The sequence below is a fragment of the Canis lupus genome, chromosome 19 (genome assembly GCF_003254725.2).
Source record: "Canis lupus dingo isolate Sandy chromosome 19, ASM325472v2, whole genome shotgun sequence".
Taxonomy (NCBI): domain Eukaryota; kingdom Metazoa; phylum Chordata; class Mammalia; order Carnivora; family Canidae; genus Canis; species Canis lupus.
The window spans coordinates 18,300,990-18,317,616 of NC_064261.1; the positions used below are offsets into that span (position 1 = coordinate 18,300,990).

The window sequence follows — 16,627 nt, forward strand, 5'->3', positions numbered from 1 at the left end:
CAAAGTTAATAATATCAAAGTCCATCACTTTCCTATATACCAGCAATGAATAAGTGAAATTTGAAATTAAAACTACAATATCATGTACATAAGCACCACAAAAACTGAAATACTTAAATATAAATTTAACAACATATATATATAAGATCTGCATAAGGAAAACTATAAAACTGTGACAAAAGATATCAAATAATTAAATAAATGGAGCGATATTCCACATTCACTGATAGGAAGATTCAATGTGATCAAGACGTTAGTTTTCCTAACTTGCTCTATAGATTCAATATAATCCCAACTGTGATCCCAACAAGTTGTTTTGTGAATATTGACAAATTGACTCTAAAGTCTACGTGGAGAAGCAAAAGACCCAGAAGAGCCAACACACCATTGAGGGAAAACAGCAAAGTTAGAGGACTGATGGTACTGACTACAAGACTTAACTGTAAAACTACAGTAATCAAGGTAGTGCAGTACTAGTGAAAAAACAGACACATAGATCAATGTAACAGCATAGAGAGCCCAGAAACAAATGAAATAAAATTATATATTTGTATATGTACCTTAACTATGTATATATGTTTCTATATTTATGTGCATGCACTGGAAAGGAAAAAAACAGATAACAATAGTTATCAATATGGAGGAAAGGAGGACTAGTAAGCAGAACAAGACTGTTTCTTTTTACATTATTATTATTTGAATTTTTAAAAGAATTATATAATAATTTATGTGAATGTAAGTTTTAGTCAAACTACAGATTAGGCTGTGTTTAGGTGAGTAGCATTGACTATATTTAATTAAAGTAAATGTTAAAAGTCAGAGATTAATAAAATTCAAGTATGACTATGAACCTTTCAATTTTGGACTGGGTTCTTGTTCTTCCATTTTCTCGTGTTTTATCATCCTCTTTCTTGGGTGGAATTATCGTTGGCTCCAAACCAAATAATTCTTGAAGACGTCCATAAAGATCCGAACGATTATAGACATGAAATTCAAAGTCATTGACTGTGATATATAATCTGGTTTCTGCTTTTGGATCTAAAGATATCAATTACAAAAAAAAAAGTTTTTAGTCAGCGTTTCAAAAATTTTATTCACATCTTTCTCATAGCTAAAGTAACTAACATAATTCTATGAAGGAGAATTTCTAAAATTTAAAAATATAATGTATAAAATACATATAATTTATAAATATAAAAATATATAAGCACATAAATATATTTTTAAACTATATAAAATACTAGCAAAAGGAAGAAAAAAGCTGATGTTACTATAGTACTCCAATTTAGCATTCTAAAACAACCTGAATTTCTAAATTCTGGCTGTATAACAACAGAATTTAAAGACTTTATGCTAAGAATAACAAAGTACTATTTACAGACTAAAAGTAAAACTTTACCCTAACAATAAATTTATAATAAAATATAAAAACAGCAAAATGTTCAAAGTATGATACATTTATTTTTTTTAAGATTTTATTTATTTATTCATGAGAGACACAGAGAGAGAGAGGCAGAGACACAGGCAGAGGGAGAAGTAGGGTCCATGCAGGGAGCCTGACGTGGGACTCGATCCTCGGACTCCAGGATCGGGCCCTGGGCTGAAGGTGGCGCTAAACTGCTGAAACACCAGGGCTACCCAGGATCAGGCCCTGGGCTGAAGGTGGCGCTAAACTGCTAAGCCATCATTTAAATGATGTTAAATGATACATTTAAACATCACATTTAGTATTTAAATTTTATATCACAAAACAAAGATTTTTCATAAATACTAGTTTATCTTTTAAAACTACACAGTATTAAAACCAAGATCCTATAAAATGTAGACTCCAAACAATAATCTTCTCAAATAAAAGACGTAATTACCTTAAATATAAGTAACGATAGTAATTAATAAACCTAAACTACAAAATGAGATGGGGAACTTGTTTCTACTGAGGAAATAATCTTTTTTTTTTTTTCCTGAGGAAATAATCTAAGACGGTGTGTTAAATGTCAACCAAAGAGGGTCAGAAAAAAAGGTACCCTAGTCAGCGCTTTCTTTAGTGTATTCTTTTCTTAATGTAATTTATACATGAGCTTTTTTTTTTTTTGAGTTTCTTTTTTAACCTTCATTCATGTTTCTCCCTATCAAATTAAATTGAAGAACAATTAAAATGAGATATGATCAGCTAGAAGGGCTTAATTTTTTTAAATGGTTAAGGAGAACTGTTACTTTCATTTAATATATTTTAAGCTATGGTTTAAATAGAAAGTATACATCTTTAGTAATACACCAAAGTATACAAAACTAATTTCTTCTTGAGTTACTAGGGGGGAAAAAGCATATGAAATGTCAAATGCCCTAAATAAAAATAAATTTTAGCTTAAATGAACAAATGAAAAATACTGTCACTCATACTTCAAAAATAAACTATGGAAAAGGTATCAATAACATTAATTTTTTATGCAGTACTTTTAGTTCTACTCCAATCTAGGCTGTTTCTTCACAACTTTCTAAGATAATTAAGAAAAAAAAAGAGGGAGAGAGATAACTAATCCTTAAAATAAAACACAATATTTAGGAGCAGTAATTTTTCTGATATTTTGATAGCTCTTGACCTATGTTCCTTCCTATTTCTTCAGATTTGTTACAGGACTAAAAACTAAGACAATCCCCTAAACTATTATAATCAAGTGTTTTGCCCCTTTTTCTTGTTATCGGTCAAATTCTTAAAATTAAAAGAATAGGAAGCACTGTTTTTTTAATACATTTGAAGCACTCTAAGTCTTGATAATAATAAATATCATAATCCATTTTTAAGTAAGTCATCAAACTCTATGATTCATTAGGTTTAAACCTTTCCTCAGTAATTATCCACAATCTCTTCCCAAAATGCCAGGGTCAAATACCCAGAAGAGTACTCAAATGTTTCCAACTGGATACTTTACACAACGGTTATCTCACTCTTGGCATATCAAACCAAACATCTGATTTTTCTTACCCAAACTTACTCCACAATATTCTCCATCAATAGTCAATCTTTTCAATTCCTCAAGCCAAAAAAATGGACTGCTCTCTTTCTTTCCTGTCCCAGATAGTACCAGCAAATTCTGTCAGATTTCCTTTCAATATATAGCCAAAATCCAACCACTTCTCACCACCCTGGCCCAAGTCACCATCAACTTACACCTGTCTTAATAGAAGAGGCTTCTAACTAGTCTCCGTGCTTCTATTATTCTCCGTGCTTCTCCTTATTCCCCTTACATGGACACCTTACACATCTTTTACAGATCTTATAAAAACCTAACTGAAATCATATCGCTCTTCTGTCCCCTAACTTTCTGATGGCTTCCCCTCCTACTCAGATTAATATCAAGGTCTTTTAAGTGACCTATAAAATCCTACAGGATCTATACTCTTCTCTCCTAATTTCTCCAAAAAATTGGCCTCCACTTTGGTAATAATAGGAACAGAACAACCAGGAACTGTTCTTCCCCCAGACATTCACAACTCATTCCCTTACTTGTTTCATGTTTCTGTTTAACTATCCCCAAACAATAAAGCTTTTCCTGACTTCCCTATGTAAATGGCACCCTCCCCACAGCAAACCAGCACTCCTTATTCTACCAAATCTGTTTTTATTTTCCTCAATGCCATATTTTCCTCACTCATTCCTTGAGGCTATATTTACTTGCTAATTACCTAAATCCATCCCAACTTGAATGAAGCAAGATCTGTAAGAGAAGGGACTTGATTTATTACATGCTGCATCCCCTGGTACCTAGAATTCTTAGCACATAGAAAAACTCACTTGTATGAAAGAATAACAAAGCATCTTACACAAATTATACTCCTAACAAAAGTATCCACAAACAGATCTTAGAATTTTTTAAAACCCTACATGTAGAAGCATAATAACTGCAAAGTAGAATATTTTTTCTATTCCCACATTGACCCATACAAGTAGGAATTATTCAAGGTCATAAACAACTCAATCAAAATTTACCTCAAAACTCATTTAGATAATTTGTTTTCAAATTTACTTACAGAATAGCTTAACATGATCCCTGAATATAAATGCCCTAATTGTTAGGACCATGTTATAAAAGCCAGTGGATGAGCTGCAGAAGCAACAATGGGGAAAATGAAGAGTCTGGACTAGCCCCTAATTGGATCAGCAGTGACGAATAAACAAAAAGTGACTGTATAAAAATGGAAATAGGATTCCTCTTAATTTCATCACTAACTTGCTGGACATGCACAATTGATTCTCTCAGTATAACTGATATGAAATTAATATGGCTACATTAACTTAATAAGGACACTAAGGCACAAAGATAAAACTATTAATCCCTGAAAATATTTTGACAACACTGACAAACACTAAATACTTGATATTAAAATACTGGAAGATCCCCTCAACATACCTATTCTATATTCCCAACTTTTTTTGCATTAATTATTATTTATTGTTGCCTCCCCCACTAGAATGTAAACAGCCATTAGAGAAGCATTTTTCCTGTTGTGTTCACTATTACATCCCCAAAACAATGCCTGCTACCTAGGAGGTGCTCAATAAATATATTAAATCATTAAATAGAAAATAATAAGTAGGTTTTTAAAACTAAGACTGAGAATGCCTAGACAACTCTTTTCCTTCCAAAAATCACTTTAGAAAAATAATAGTAAATCCATGAGCATTTTATTTTTATTTTTTTATTTTTAAAGATTTTATTTATTTATTCACGAGAGACACACAGAGAGAGGCAGAGACACAGGCAGAGGGAGAAGCAGGCTCCATGCAGGGAGCCCGATGTGGGGACTCGATCCCGGGACTCCAGGATCACGCCCTGGGCCAAAGGCAGGCACTAAACCACTGAGCCATCCAGGGATCTATCTCCTCCATGAGCATTTTAAAAGCACCTATTGATTTAGTATTTTAAAAGGGAAAGACACCTGAATTCACAAAGCATTTTTTTATTTGTTCTGCTTTTTTATTTGTTTCACCTATATTTATACTACTACGCAGCCAGAAAGCTATGTGATTAAACAAATAATCAGAACTCCACACCTGGCTTACATGGCTCTACTCTCTTCAGGGCCTTTGTCCAGGATCTTTTCTATCAATAATCCCAGCTTTCTGTGTCCCAAGGAATATTCTATATAGCAATACCCTTTCCATTCTCCTATCCCATCCTAACATATACATAAATATGTTAGCAAAAAAGTAGTAAAAAAGCTAAAGTACTGACAGGCTTAACAGTCCCACCCACACAGAGATAAGTCCATAAGAGCCCCACATACAGATAGCCCACACACAATGTCCTTGTTGATCTGGAAAAGTGTCCACATAAATAAAAATCTCTGCTGACAGATGAGCACATTCCGCCAAAGACAGACACCTTTCCAAAGACATGTATCTCCTCTTCCAAAGAATGTGCACAGGTGCAAACACACACACACACACACACACACACACACACAGCTTCTTTAATTAAAAAAAAAAGAAAGAAAAAAAGGTCAGAGACTCCTGCATTGGATTCTCCAGAAACTAGAGAAAAATAGTAAATATATAGTAGAAAGAATATAAGATTGCAACCATGTGACATCATTTACTAATGATGTGACCTAAGGCAAGTACTTTAATCACTTTGAGCCTCATTTTTCTCATCTATAAAATGAGAATATCTCTACTTACCTATAGGATTGTCATACACAATAAATACTGTTCCCTTGTTTTTGCAGGTCAAATTCCTATTCGTCATATAAATTATGCATTCACTTTTGGTTTATAAGTTCTTTTTTTTAAAGTAATCTTTCATTTCATAATGTGATACAAGGTTCATAATAATAAAAGCAGTTCATCTCTATTGAACACATGCTATGTTCCAAGGACTATTCTAGGAACTCTATTCACCGAATCTCATTTAATCATTACAGCAACCCTGGCAGTTGGAGCCCAAGGTTACACAACTAGAAAGCAGTAGACAAGAATCCAAGGTTCTAAATCCTGGGTCTGAACCACAAAATAAAATTACTTATCAATTATATTCATAAAAGCAATGATAGTTTCAAAAAAGTGTTATTAATCCCTAAAAACAGAAATGTATCAAGAACCTAGTTATTTCTTGATAATTTTATGAAAAATTCATCCATTCAAAGCTTAAATGCAGTATTTAAAACTTAAATTCTCATAACGCTAGATTTCTCATTGACATTTATTTCTCCTGAGAATTTTAAAAGCAGTTTTTAAGTTTCATTCATTCTGATGACACTGCAAGTCAAAGCAAGAAAGGTATAATCAGGTGACTTTTTTTTAAAGTAGGCTCCATGACCAGCTTGGAGCCCAACATGGGGCTTGAACTCAACACCCTGCAATAGAGAGCTGAGCTGAAATCAAGAGTTGGGACACTTAACCCACTAAGCCACCCAGGTGCCCTGGTTGACTCTTAAATCTCATCTCTACATTAGCATTTACTACCCTTGAAGGCAAAAATCTTTATCTCATATCCTTATTACCTAATATTTACATAATGGACTCCCTGAAAATATTTGTTAATACTCAATTAGATAGATATAAATTATAAATATAAAAGGCTCTTCACTTAATAAGTAGTTAATTTATGGAGGAAAAAAAGGTAAATAAATGTTGTAGAACTGCTTAAGTCTCCTGAGCAAACAGCTAATTGAGACTTCTTGTTTTCCAAAGGGAAATTAGGAAAAAGGCACTTATTTAATTATGTAATTGGGACACATGCTATTTGTAGTAAAAAAGCTAAAGTGCAAAGTGCTGCCAAGGCCTTGTAATATTTGGAATTAATACTTAGTACAAAGACAAAATAGTCTACTGACCTTTTAAATTGTTAAGAGATTATTTCCTGTATTTAACAAATAAGATTTAGATACTACATATTTAGATTACTAGATTTTATTAGGCTAAAACTTTTAAATGGCAAAATAACAGAAAGGCATACATATTACCATCATCCTTTCATATCTTAGCAATGTAAGAACTTTTTTAGATAAGAAAGATGCATGCCTATTTAGTTCGATATTCATTTAAACATTGTATCATCACATATTAAGAGGTAATTGGTCCTATTTATTTTCCAAAAGAATGGCTTAAAACCAACTGTTCAGAAAACCAAAATAAAAGTTTTTGATGGATATTCTCATTAATTGGTCTTTGGCCAACACCATCTACAATAGATCACTAATTTCATGACTTAGGGAATATTTTACAATAAATTCTATGGTAAACAAATTAGATTTATTCTTTTTTTTTAAGGATTTTATTTATTTATTCATGAGAGACACAGAGAGAGAGAGAGAGGCAGAGACATGGGCAGAGGGAGAAGTAGGCTCCATGCAGGCTCCATGTAGGGAGCCCGACATGGGACTCGATCCCGGGTCTCCAGGATCACACCCCAGGCCAAAGGCAGGTGCCAAACCGCTGAGCCACCCAAGGATCCCTATTCTTAAAAAAAAAAAAAAAAAATTAAACTGAACAACTGAAAACTCTAAATCGATTCCTGGATTAAATTATCCCAACCAAGCTCAATGGCACAGAATTTGACTTCTTGGATACTCTCCTTTTCTCCTAATTAAACAGTTTTAAAGCTTTCTCATGAAAATGTTAGCCTTATCCACAGATAGACCTTAGCCTATCTCTTTGGAAGACTAATGGCCATTATCTACTCAAGCACACGTTCTAATTAGGCTTGCAAATTTTCCAACAAAAAATGTCAATCATCTCCACTTCTTTCTTGACTAATTGTCAAAGTACATGTATCTGCCCTTAATCAGTAAGAAATAATATTTATACTGTAAGGTCTCATTAACAAATATAATCCACTATTTTAATATATATTCCATAATATTGTCCAACTCTTTACCAAAAGCTTACTTTGCAGCCTCCTTGTTCTTCTATGTACTATAAATTCTCTCTCTGAAGTATGCTAGACCAATAACATATTTAGACCAAACTGCTTGTTTCTGCATTGCTATTTGGCATTGTGTCTTTACTTTGGAAAAGTGTGACTGTGAGCATCTCAAGAATGTCATCCTCTGTAACAGAGAATTTCTTTTAAATGCACATGGAAGAGAAACTTCTTTGACCCTCATCAAAGCTGTGCTCTTCCTGATGAGACACATAGATTTATATGTTAAAATGTAAGGAAAACTATAAGCAAGTAATTAGAATTATAATTCTGGTAACTAATAAAGTCTACCAGCTTTTAACATCACTGTAAAAGGAGATATGGAATCTTTTCTGTTGCAAGCATTAGCACACAAAAAATAAGACAAAATAATGTAGATATTTTTATATGTTAAGACATAAAATATCTAGAACTTATATTTCTGTTCTACATCATAGATAATTAAAAAGAAAACTGAGACATAGAAATATGTTAACATTCTACTCCACCTCTGCCTGATAAAATCCTCCCCACCGTCATCAGTGATCAGTAAAGTGAATGCAAAATATCTGTTAAACAAAGATTTTTATTAAAAGCTACCTCTTTCATGAAGGATTTGGGTCAGTTACCCTTGACTTCATCTATGAATTTTGTTGAAAAGCAACGCACTTTAAGGAGATGAAATATTTCATGATAAAATGAAGTAATTATTTTCTTTAAAAAAAAGCTATAAACAATTTAGGATGGCATGTCTAATAAAGCTAAGACATGCCTAAAGTAGGCAATCCCTTTAGGCTTAGCTTCAAAACTTGAGGTTGCCTCTTGATACTGCAAATTATCACATACATTCCTCCCATAAGCTGCCATCAGTGTTTATATTATAAAAATTTCCAAGAATCTGCTTGGCCACATTTGACAAGCCTATTTTATAATACAAGGAGAACTAGACTGGAAGTTAGCAGACCTAGGTTTTCATTCTGGCTTTACCAGTTATAAAAACAATTATTCTTCCATCTGGAAATCCAAATTGATTTGAGAAAATCAGTTGTTTCCTAATTGTGTAAGTCCTTTGAATCTCGGGTAAAGAGCATGCAGTGTGTGGAAGGGGGATGTTAGGTCAAATGGGCCTCCTCAACTCATGTCCCTATAGTTTCATTGGTTTACAAGAACATCTTTTTTTTTTTTTTAAGATTTTATTTGTTTATTCACAATAGACATAGAGAGAGAGAGAGGGGCAGAGACACAGGCAGAGGAAGAAGCAGGCTCCATTCCAGGAGCCCGATGTGGGACTCGATCCCGGGACTCCAGGATCACGCCCTGGGCCAAAGGCAGGCACCAAACCGCCGAGCCGCCCAGGGATCCCCAAGAACATCTTAAAACACCAAAAAATATTTAGAATACAATTTCTAAAATATATATATATATATATATATATATATATATATATACACACACACACACACAAATATATTAAAAGGCATTTTTAAAAATATAAACAAAAAAAACTTTCATTTCAGCTCTGCTGGATTCTCATTAACAATAAAGCTCATGTTAACCAAACATGGGGGGGAGAAAACTGAGATTAAGTCAAAAAAGCAATCATCTAAGAATATACTGCAAGATTAACAGAGGCATGACAAGCAGCAAAAAAATATGGTCCCAAAGTAAATCTATCTCTAAGGGATAAACTAGATAGACTTTACAAACTTAATCAGAGGCAGAAATACTGGCCCTGCTCAAAGTTAAGTGAATGTGTCAAAACCTGGGACTGAACTCAAAAGAACTTGGATCTTAGGAATGAGTGTTAGCCATCTCTGAAGTACAAGTAGGATATACTTACTTAAATGCCACCTTTAAGGTATATAGTCAAATACCAAAAATAATCAGGAATATTATCTCCACAAAACTTAACGTGGATAATAGTGTAGGAAAGTGACTCAAAAATCTGAATTTAGGGGATCCCTGGGTGGCGCAGCAGTTTAGCGCCTGCCTTTGGCCCAAGGCGCAATCCTGGAGCCCCAGGATCGAATCACACGTCGGGCTCCCGGTGCATGGAGCCTGTTTCTCCCTCTGCCTATGTCTCTGCCTCTCTCTCTCTCTCTCTCTCTCTCTCTGTGTGTGACTATCATAAATAAAAAAATTAAAAAATTTAAAAAAATTTTTAAAAAATCTGAATTTATTCATATTTGATAAAAGCCAAAACTTAAAAATTTCCAGTTCACTAACATATTGACTATTTAAAGGAACTTTGTTTCTGTGAAAATGCTTATAGCAATTGCTTAAAGAAGGGGTAAAAAGGCAGTTTGAACACTTGGTTTTCTAAAACCATAGACTATAGGCTTAATAATACACAGCTATTCTGAATCACAGAAGACAGACTAGAAAAGTCTATTATAAACTACCAACAGAATACTTTTATCATATGAAATTACTTAACCTCTGCTCAAAATTATCTAATGAGCAACTCTAATTTTTAGAAAACTTTTTCTAGACATGAAATTTGCCCATTATTCTTTCTAGTCATTCTGATTTCATTAATTCTACAGATACCAAATTGACATTAATTTATACCAGTCTTTTCAAGGAAAAGTACATGATGTATGATGTTAAAGCAGGAAAGCTATGTGGAAGCAGGGGAATGACAGTAAAAAAAAAAAAGACTAAATAATAGTGAATTCAAAAGTAATTTAGGCTACCTCAATCTTGTAGTAATTTTAAAGACTTTTGGAACTTTATTTTATTTATTTATTTTTTTTAGACTTTTGGAACTTTAAACCTATTTTCCCATAGAAACTTAGTTATAAATAAAGTTATAAATGACAGCAAGATTCCTAAGTGAATCCATAAAAAAAAAAAAAAATTTTAATTGGAAAGCTCCAAAGTTCTATAGACCCTAACTACCATTTCAGATTCTTAACACGGGGTGCCAAAAACACAGATAGTCCTAAAAGCTAAGAAAAGGTGGAAGGGTCTCATCATCTTCTGACACTACTCTCCAAAGCCCCAACTAAAATCTTCTAGAACAGTAGTTACCAAAGTATGATCTGGAGAAATTGTAGGAATCTCAAGATCTGTTCCAGGGACTAAGTCACCCCATGGACCCCCAAGCTTAATTTTGAATGCAGTACATATCAATATAAATTACATAAATAAAAGCTCTTTGGAGTCCTCAGTAATTTAGAAGAATGTACAGTTCCTGAGATTGAGAAGTTTGAGAATCACCATTCTAGGCAGTAAAGTCAAGGACTACATTCCTTGAAATCACTAGTATGATTAATGTTGAGTAGGAGGGTTAGGAGCACAGGACCACTTATAGAGTTGTGAAATAAAGACCTCAGGAGAAAATTCTGAGGTGATAAAATTCTGATGATAAAAGCAGAACTGAAAGAGTCTAGAGCCTTCATTTCCTCTTTTCTATTTATCCTTAGCATAAGCAAATAAATGAGATTTAGTAGCAGTGTCAGGTGGGACTATAAATAAAGCCACAGAACCTGAAAAGTAAGAAAATATCTTAGTAGAAAGATTAAAGAGTAACTAGGAAGTCCATTTTAACCACAGAACAGGTTAGATCCACAGACATAATAGGGGATCCCTGGGTGGCGCAGCGGTTTGGCGCCTGCCTTTGGCCCAGGGCGTGACCCTGGAGACCCGGAATCGAGTCCCACATCGGGCTCCCGGTGCATGGAGCCTGCTTCTCCCTCTGCCTATGTCTCTGTCTCTCTTTCTCTCTCTCTTTGTGTGACTATCATAAATAAATAAAAATTTAAAAAAAAAAAAAAAGGAGGTAAGGCTATGGGGAAAAGGGTTATACTGAGGATAACACTGAATAAATAATATGCTAAAGTAACTAAGCAAGAAGAAAGCTGCTGAAGAATTTTCAGCTAACTGGTGATAAAATCAGATTTATAGGTGCTGCAGTTTTTAAAAATATTTTTATCTATTATAAAATGTGAAACATTTCAATGTCCATAAATGAAAACACTGATCATATAATTAAATATTTCAAATACATAAAAACAGGAAGACTCACCATGTTGCTTTTGTTTTGGATTATACATTTTCCACCACCGAAAAATTATAAATCCATCTTGAATTCTATGCAAGATAAATTACAAAATTAAGAACTTTAGTAACAATTTACTTAACTCATTTAATTAATAATTGTAAAAAGCAGGCAATTGATAATGAATATGAATGAATGAATAGAGAAAATTCTCAGATCACTGGAATACATAAACGTTTCATAGTCTCAAGTTAGGAAAGGGGAATTTACATAGCTCTAAAATAGATTATTCTATTAAGGTAAAATTTAATACCAGATCACATTTAATAAGAAAATAAAGTGCTAACAGGAAAACTTTTTTTCTTTTATAAATGATATTTTTTAAATGGTGTAAAAACTATATAAACAAAAAGCCAAATCTTGATAGGGGGATATTACAATGCTAACAGAAGCTTTTAAAAATACTCCTTTAACTCTGTAATCATATATTACCTCACGCCTCAAAAAGATAAACTTATAACCTCTCAACCTTTTCTTCTTACTTTTCTTTTCAAAATAATTTTATACTCACAAAGTTGACTCTACTGTTTTAAATGAGGTATGACTGTTGCCAAACCCTAGCACCTCTCAAATAATTCAAAACTTTCAAGTTAAGTAGCAAATGTTAAGATAAGCTCAAGTTAAGTAGCAAATGTTAAGCACAAAAATAAAGTAACCTTTTCTTTCAAGGCCTGCAGAACAAAGAATATATCAAACATACTGTCATTTCTTAATATATTCAGATTTGTGTTTCCTCCTTAAAGCAAAATTAGAGTAGCTAATAGATACTAAACAATTCTTAAAACTTATTACCTATATAAGGAGCTAATGGATGAGTTCTCAGTATCCCTGGACCCTTGTTTTATGTAACAAATGACCACCATGAATTCTACAAGAAAAATGGTCAGGTAATTTCATGGCTCATGTGTTCATCTAGGAATGAAATGAGATTATTCATTTCTATAACCAGCTATTTGATAAAGTTTGTGCCAGTCTAAAACTTAGCTAAATTAATCTGATAAAAATATTTTTAAAGATCAATTCACCAGATAGGATTTACTAAAATAAATTGATTTATGGTTTTATTTGAAAAGTAAATCATATTAAATATCATCAGAAAAAATTATACAATACTTCGTTTGTTTGAGTTCCTTTTTTTTTTTTTTTACCTAATAGACATGTCTTCTGTAATGTAATAGATTTCACGAACCATGACTTTTCCAGAAAGAACAGAGAAAGAGAAGGACCCTGTTGTAGGAAAAACAAAAACAAAAACAAAAACAAAAAACACAACAGTGAGTAATGGAATTGTTTTGATCCAGAGTGAGCACTTAAAACTTAAAATAATCTTAGCATTCAATTTATTCAATAATTATTAAAGGTTCTCTCCTACCTGATTCCCTTACAGCCTTACTAATTTTCTATTGCTCTTTCTTCAAATATGAACAAAAAGTACAATAAGTACCATCACTATGAATTGACCTACTAACCATATAAAGACATTAAATAGCTGCTTCATATGAATAATTCTTTTAATTATGCACAACTTTAAATAAACCTCAAACCAGTGACTAATTTACCACTTTTCTCCATTAATTTATTTGACTCTAGGAACCAGTCATTGCCTCAAATTAGTGGAGGATGACTTACGTTTGAGAGAAATTTTATTTATGTCCTCTAAGTAGTACTCTTAAGGAAGTCCCAATGGTTCTAGTCAATTACCTCTCACCCTTTTTCCCATTAGTTGAGGGCTTTCTGAAGCATACTGCTTCCAAATCAATCCTGCGGCCTCCAAACTTCCCACTTAGAAGCAGCTGGAAACTTAAATTAACAACGCAGGCCACAAAAAGAAATGTACAAAATGATTCCAACTTATAGTTACAGATTTTTTAAGTATGGGTTATTGGAAAAAAAAAACAGCAAATAAACCTCATTAACCATTAGAAACTTTCTTTGGATAGTAGAATCCTGAGAAATTTCTATTTCCATAGTTTATGCGTGCCTATATTTTTCAAATTGTTTCAATGAGCATCTTTTATAGCAAGAAAAAAAAATCCCAAAAGTTACTATAGAAACACTTTAAGAAGTAAGAATGAAGTAAAGAACCTAACCAAGTGATAGTTCATCTTCGGTCGTAGAGTGCTGCATGAGAGAAATTCCAGTTAGGTTAACATTCATGAAACAAAGGTGAATTTCTAAAGCTACTATAACTTATAAAATAAAAATTTATAATATACATCTCAAGATTATACAGAAGAAAAACATTCAGTGTTATTCGAACTTACCAATATGGATATAGCCATGTTTGTATAATCTATTAAGAACCAATGTTAAAATAAGACCAACGTTTCGAGAATTGTAGTATGTGAGGTAAATAATCCAACCACAGGACAAAATTGTAGCTGTTTGGAGAAAAAAAAAGCAAAACAATCTCATTGTAAGTTTCCTTCACAATCACCTTATTATCTCAGTAAATATTTGTTAGTAAAAGATTACTTATGACATTAAAAAATGATAGGATCTACTTCTAAAATGGTAATATGTTCTCTTACAATTCAATACTTTGGATTTTTAATACCAGATGTTGATTCTACCTTATGTAACTTTCCTCATTTTTCTTTACTCATGTTGATTCTACTTTATGTAACTTTCCTCATTTTTCTTTACTTATTAGCCAGAAAAGCACATATTACAATCAGATCAATTAAAAAAATACTGCCCGGGGTGCCTGGGTGGCTCAGTCAGTGAAGCATCTAACTCTTGATTAGGCTCAGGTTATGATCTCAGGGTCATGACATCCAGCCCTACATCGGGCTCCATGCTGGACATGGAGCCTGCTTAAGATTCTCTATCTCCCTCTGCCTCCACCCCCAATTCTCACATGCAAGTGTACTCTCTCTCTTAAAAAAATAAATACTTCCTTTTTTTCTGTTTCCTTTTTCACGGTTTTGTACTTATTATTAAACATGTATAACAATATTCTGGAAAGAGAAAGCCCATATTTCTGCATATTCTGAAAAATGTCCACCTTTATCAAGCTAAAAGCTCATTCCCAAGCTATTTTCTAAAGGCTACAGACATTTAAAAAAGAAAGAAAACCAATTATTTTTAAAAATCAAAGAAATCGTGGTGTTTTTTATTAAATCAATAATTTCTGCTTTTAAAAAAAAATGGAAAGAAGTGAGAATTTTGCCCTACTTAAAGGCATATCTATACTAAACAGGCCACCCTATACTATTTTGTTATATTTGATAAGGCAACAACCTACTTTTAAAAAATGCCAGTGAATATGCTACAGTAAATGATATTTCAAGTTTGACTCATTTTTCATGAGAAGTATATAGTCACCTATAGGACTCATAATATTCCCAAAAGAACCTAGTTCATGAATATACAAAAACTAAAACATAAGAAAGCATTTTTGATAAAATATTTCCTTTTACTTAGCCAGTTTGAAAGAATAACTATTTTCTAAATTAGGACAAAGTAATGTAAAGCAATTTAATATGTACAACCACTTAGCAACATCACATTAAGTTCTTAATGGATAAAACAAAGCAGTCACTGAGTCAAAATACATTTTCTCAGGGTAGCTTAGATTGACAGTAATAACTCTGATGTAGCAAGTGCTACGATTTGCCCATAAAAACTATTTCTAGAACAATTATTTCTAGAAAAGTTGTTTTGATGATGGTTTTTTTTTTCCTTTGTAAAAAAGTGTTTTGGGTTGTTTTTGTTTTTGTTTTTGTTTTAACTGAAGTATAGTTGACACATAATGTTATATTAGCTTTAGGTATACAACATAGTGATTTGAATATGTCATTACATTTTAAGTTTAAAGACATTCTGTGCTAATTTTTACTGTAAATCACTGTGTCAAGAGCAGGTTATGGTGGGCCATTCAGTAAAGCAAGAGGTATTTGCTGGAAAGTATGCTTCTGGTATCATACAACCTGAGAACTGTGGGCTTTTTCATTTTACCATGTTCCCCAACCCCCTTTAATATCAAAAGGCCAGTTAGGAAAACAGCAAGAGTAAACGATCACTCAGTGATTTTCTGGTTGTTACTGTTGTTTTTTTCCTTAAGGAAAGGAGTTGTATATAATAGAAAAAAAAGAGAAATTCTACGTGATAAAGTGAAGAGAATGATAGGAAATAAGAATTCCACCCTTAATTAAACTAGAAGAGAATTTTCAGTGTGTCTTTTATGAAATTTAATTTCATATTAATGTTTTACATTTCATTTTACTTTTTTGGCTTTAATTAAGGATAATTTATAATAGTTCACTTTTGTCAATTAGAAGAAATATAACTCAACCCAATAGGATTGGATTGTGTTTAATATCCAATCCTACCTACAAATCATGAATCATAATTCCTTTTATACACACTTCACCTCTACTCATTTCCCTACCACATATCCTGTGGTGTCATGAAAGAAGCATAAGGATGCACTCAGAAAAAAACAGCTATGTTACCTATATAAGTTATTTAATCCTTATAGGCCTCAATTCTCCAAGTTAAAGTCTGGTGCCTTCATAAGTCTGCTATGAGCACTAAGTGAGATAACATATGCAAAAATGACAATGGTATGTGGCACACAGAAGATGTTCAATAAATATCATTACCCTTTCTTTCCCCTCTTACCCTTTCTATTTTCCTCTCTGCCTTCCTAACTATTATA

General features: G+C 32.7%; 1 protein-coding gene across 10 annotated transcripts in view; it reads right to left on the reverse strand.

The window, feature by feature from the left end:
* The window catches only part of BLTP1 (bridge-like lipid transfer protein family member 1), a 204,520-nt gene that overhangs the window by 169,984 nt on the left and 17,909 nt on the right, over positions 1-16,627 (reverse strand). For all 10 annotated transcript variants that reach the window (XM_025420514.3, XM_049097419.1, XM_049097424.1 and 7 more), the window contains 4 exons: positions 14,229-14,345; positions 13,113-13,191; positions 11,932-11,996; positions 852-1,038 (listed from right to left, as the gene is read on the reverse strand). In XM_025420514.3, the coding sequence (XP_025276299.3) occupies positions 852-1,038; positions 11,932-11,996; positions 13,113-13,191; positions 14,229-14,345 (448 nt within the window). The remainder of the gene's footprint in view (positions 1-851; positions 1,039-11,931; positions 11,997-13,112; positions 13,192-14,228; positions 14,346-16,627) is intronic.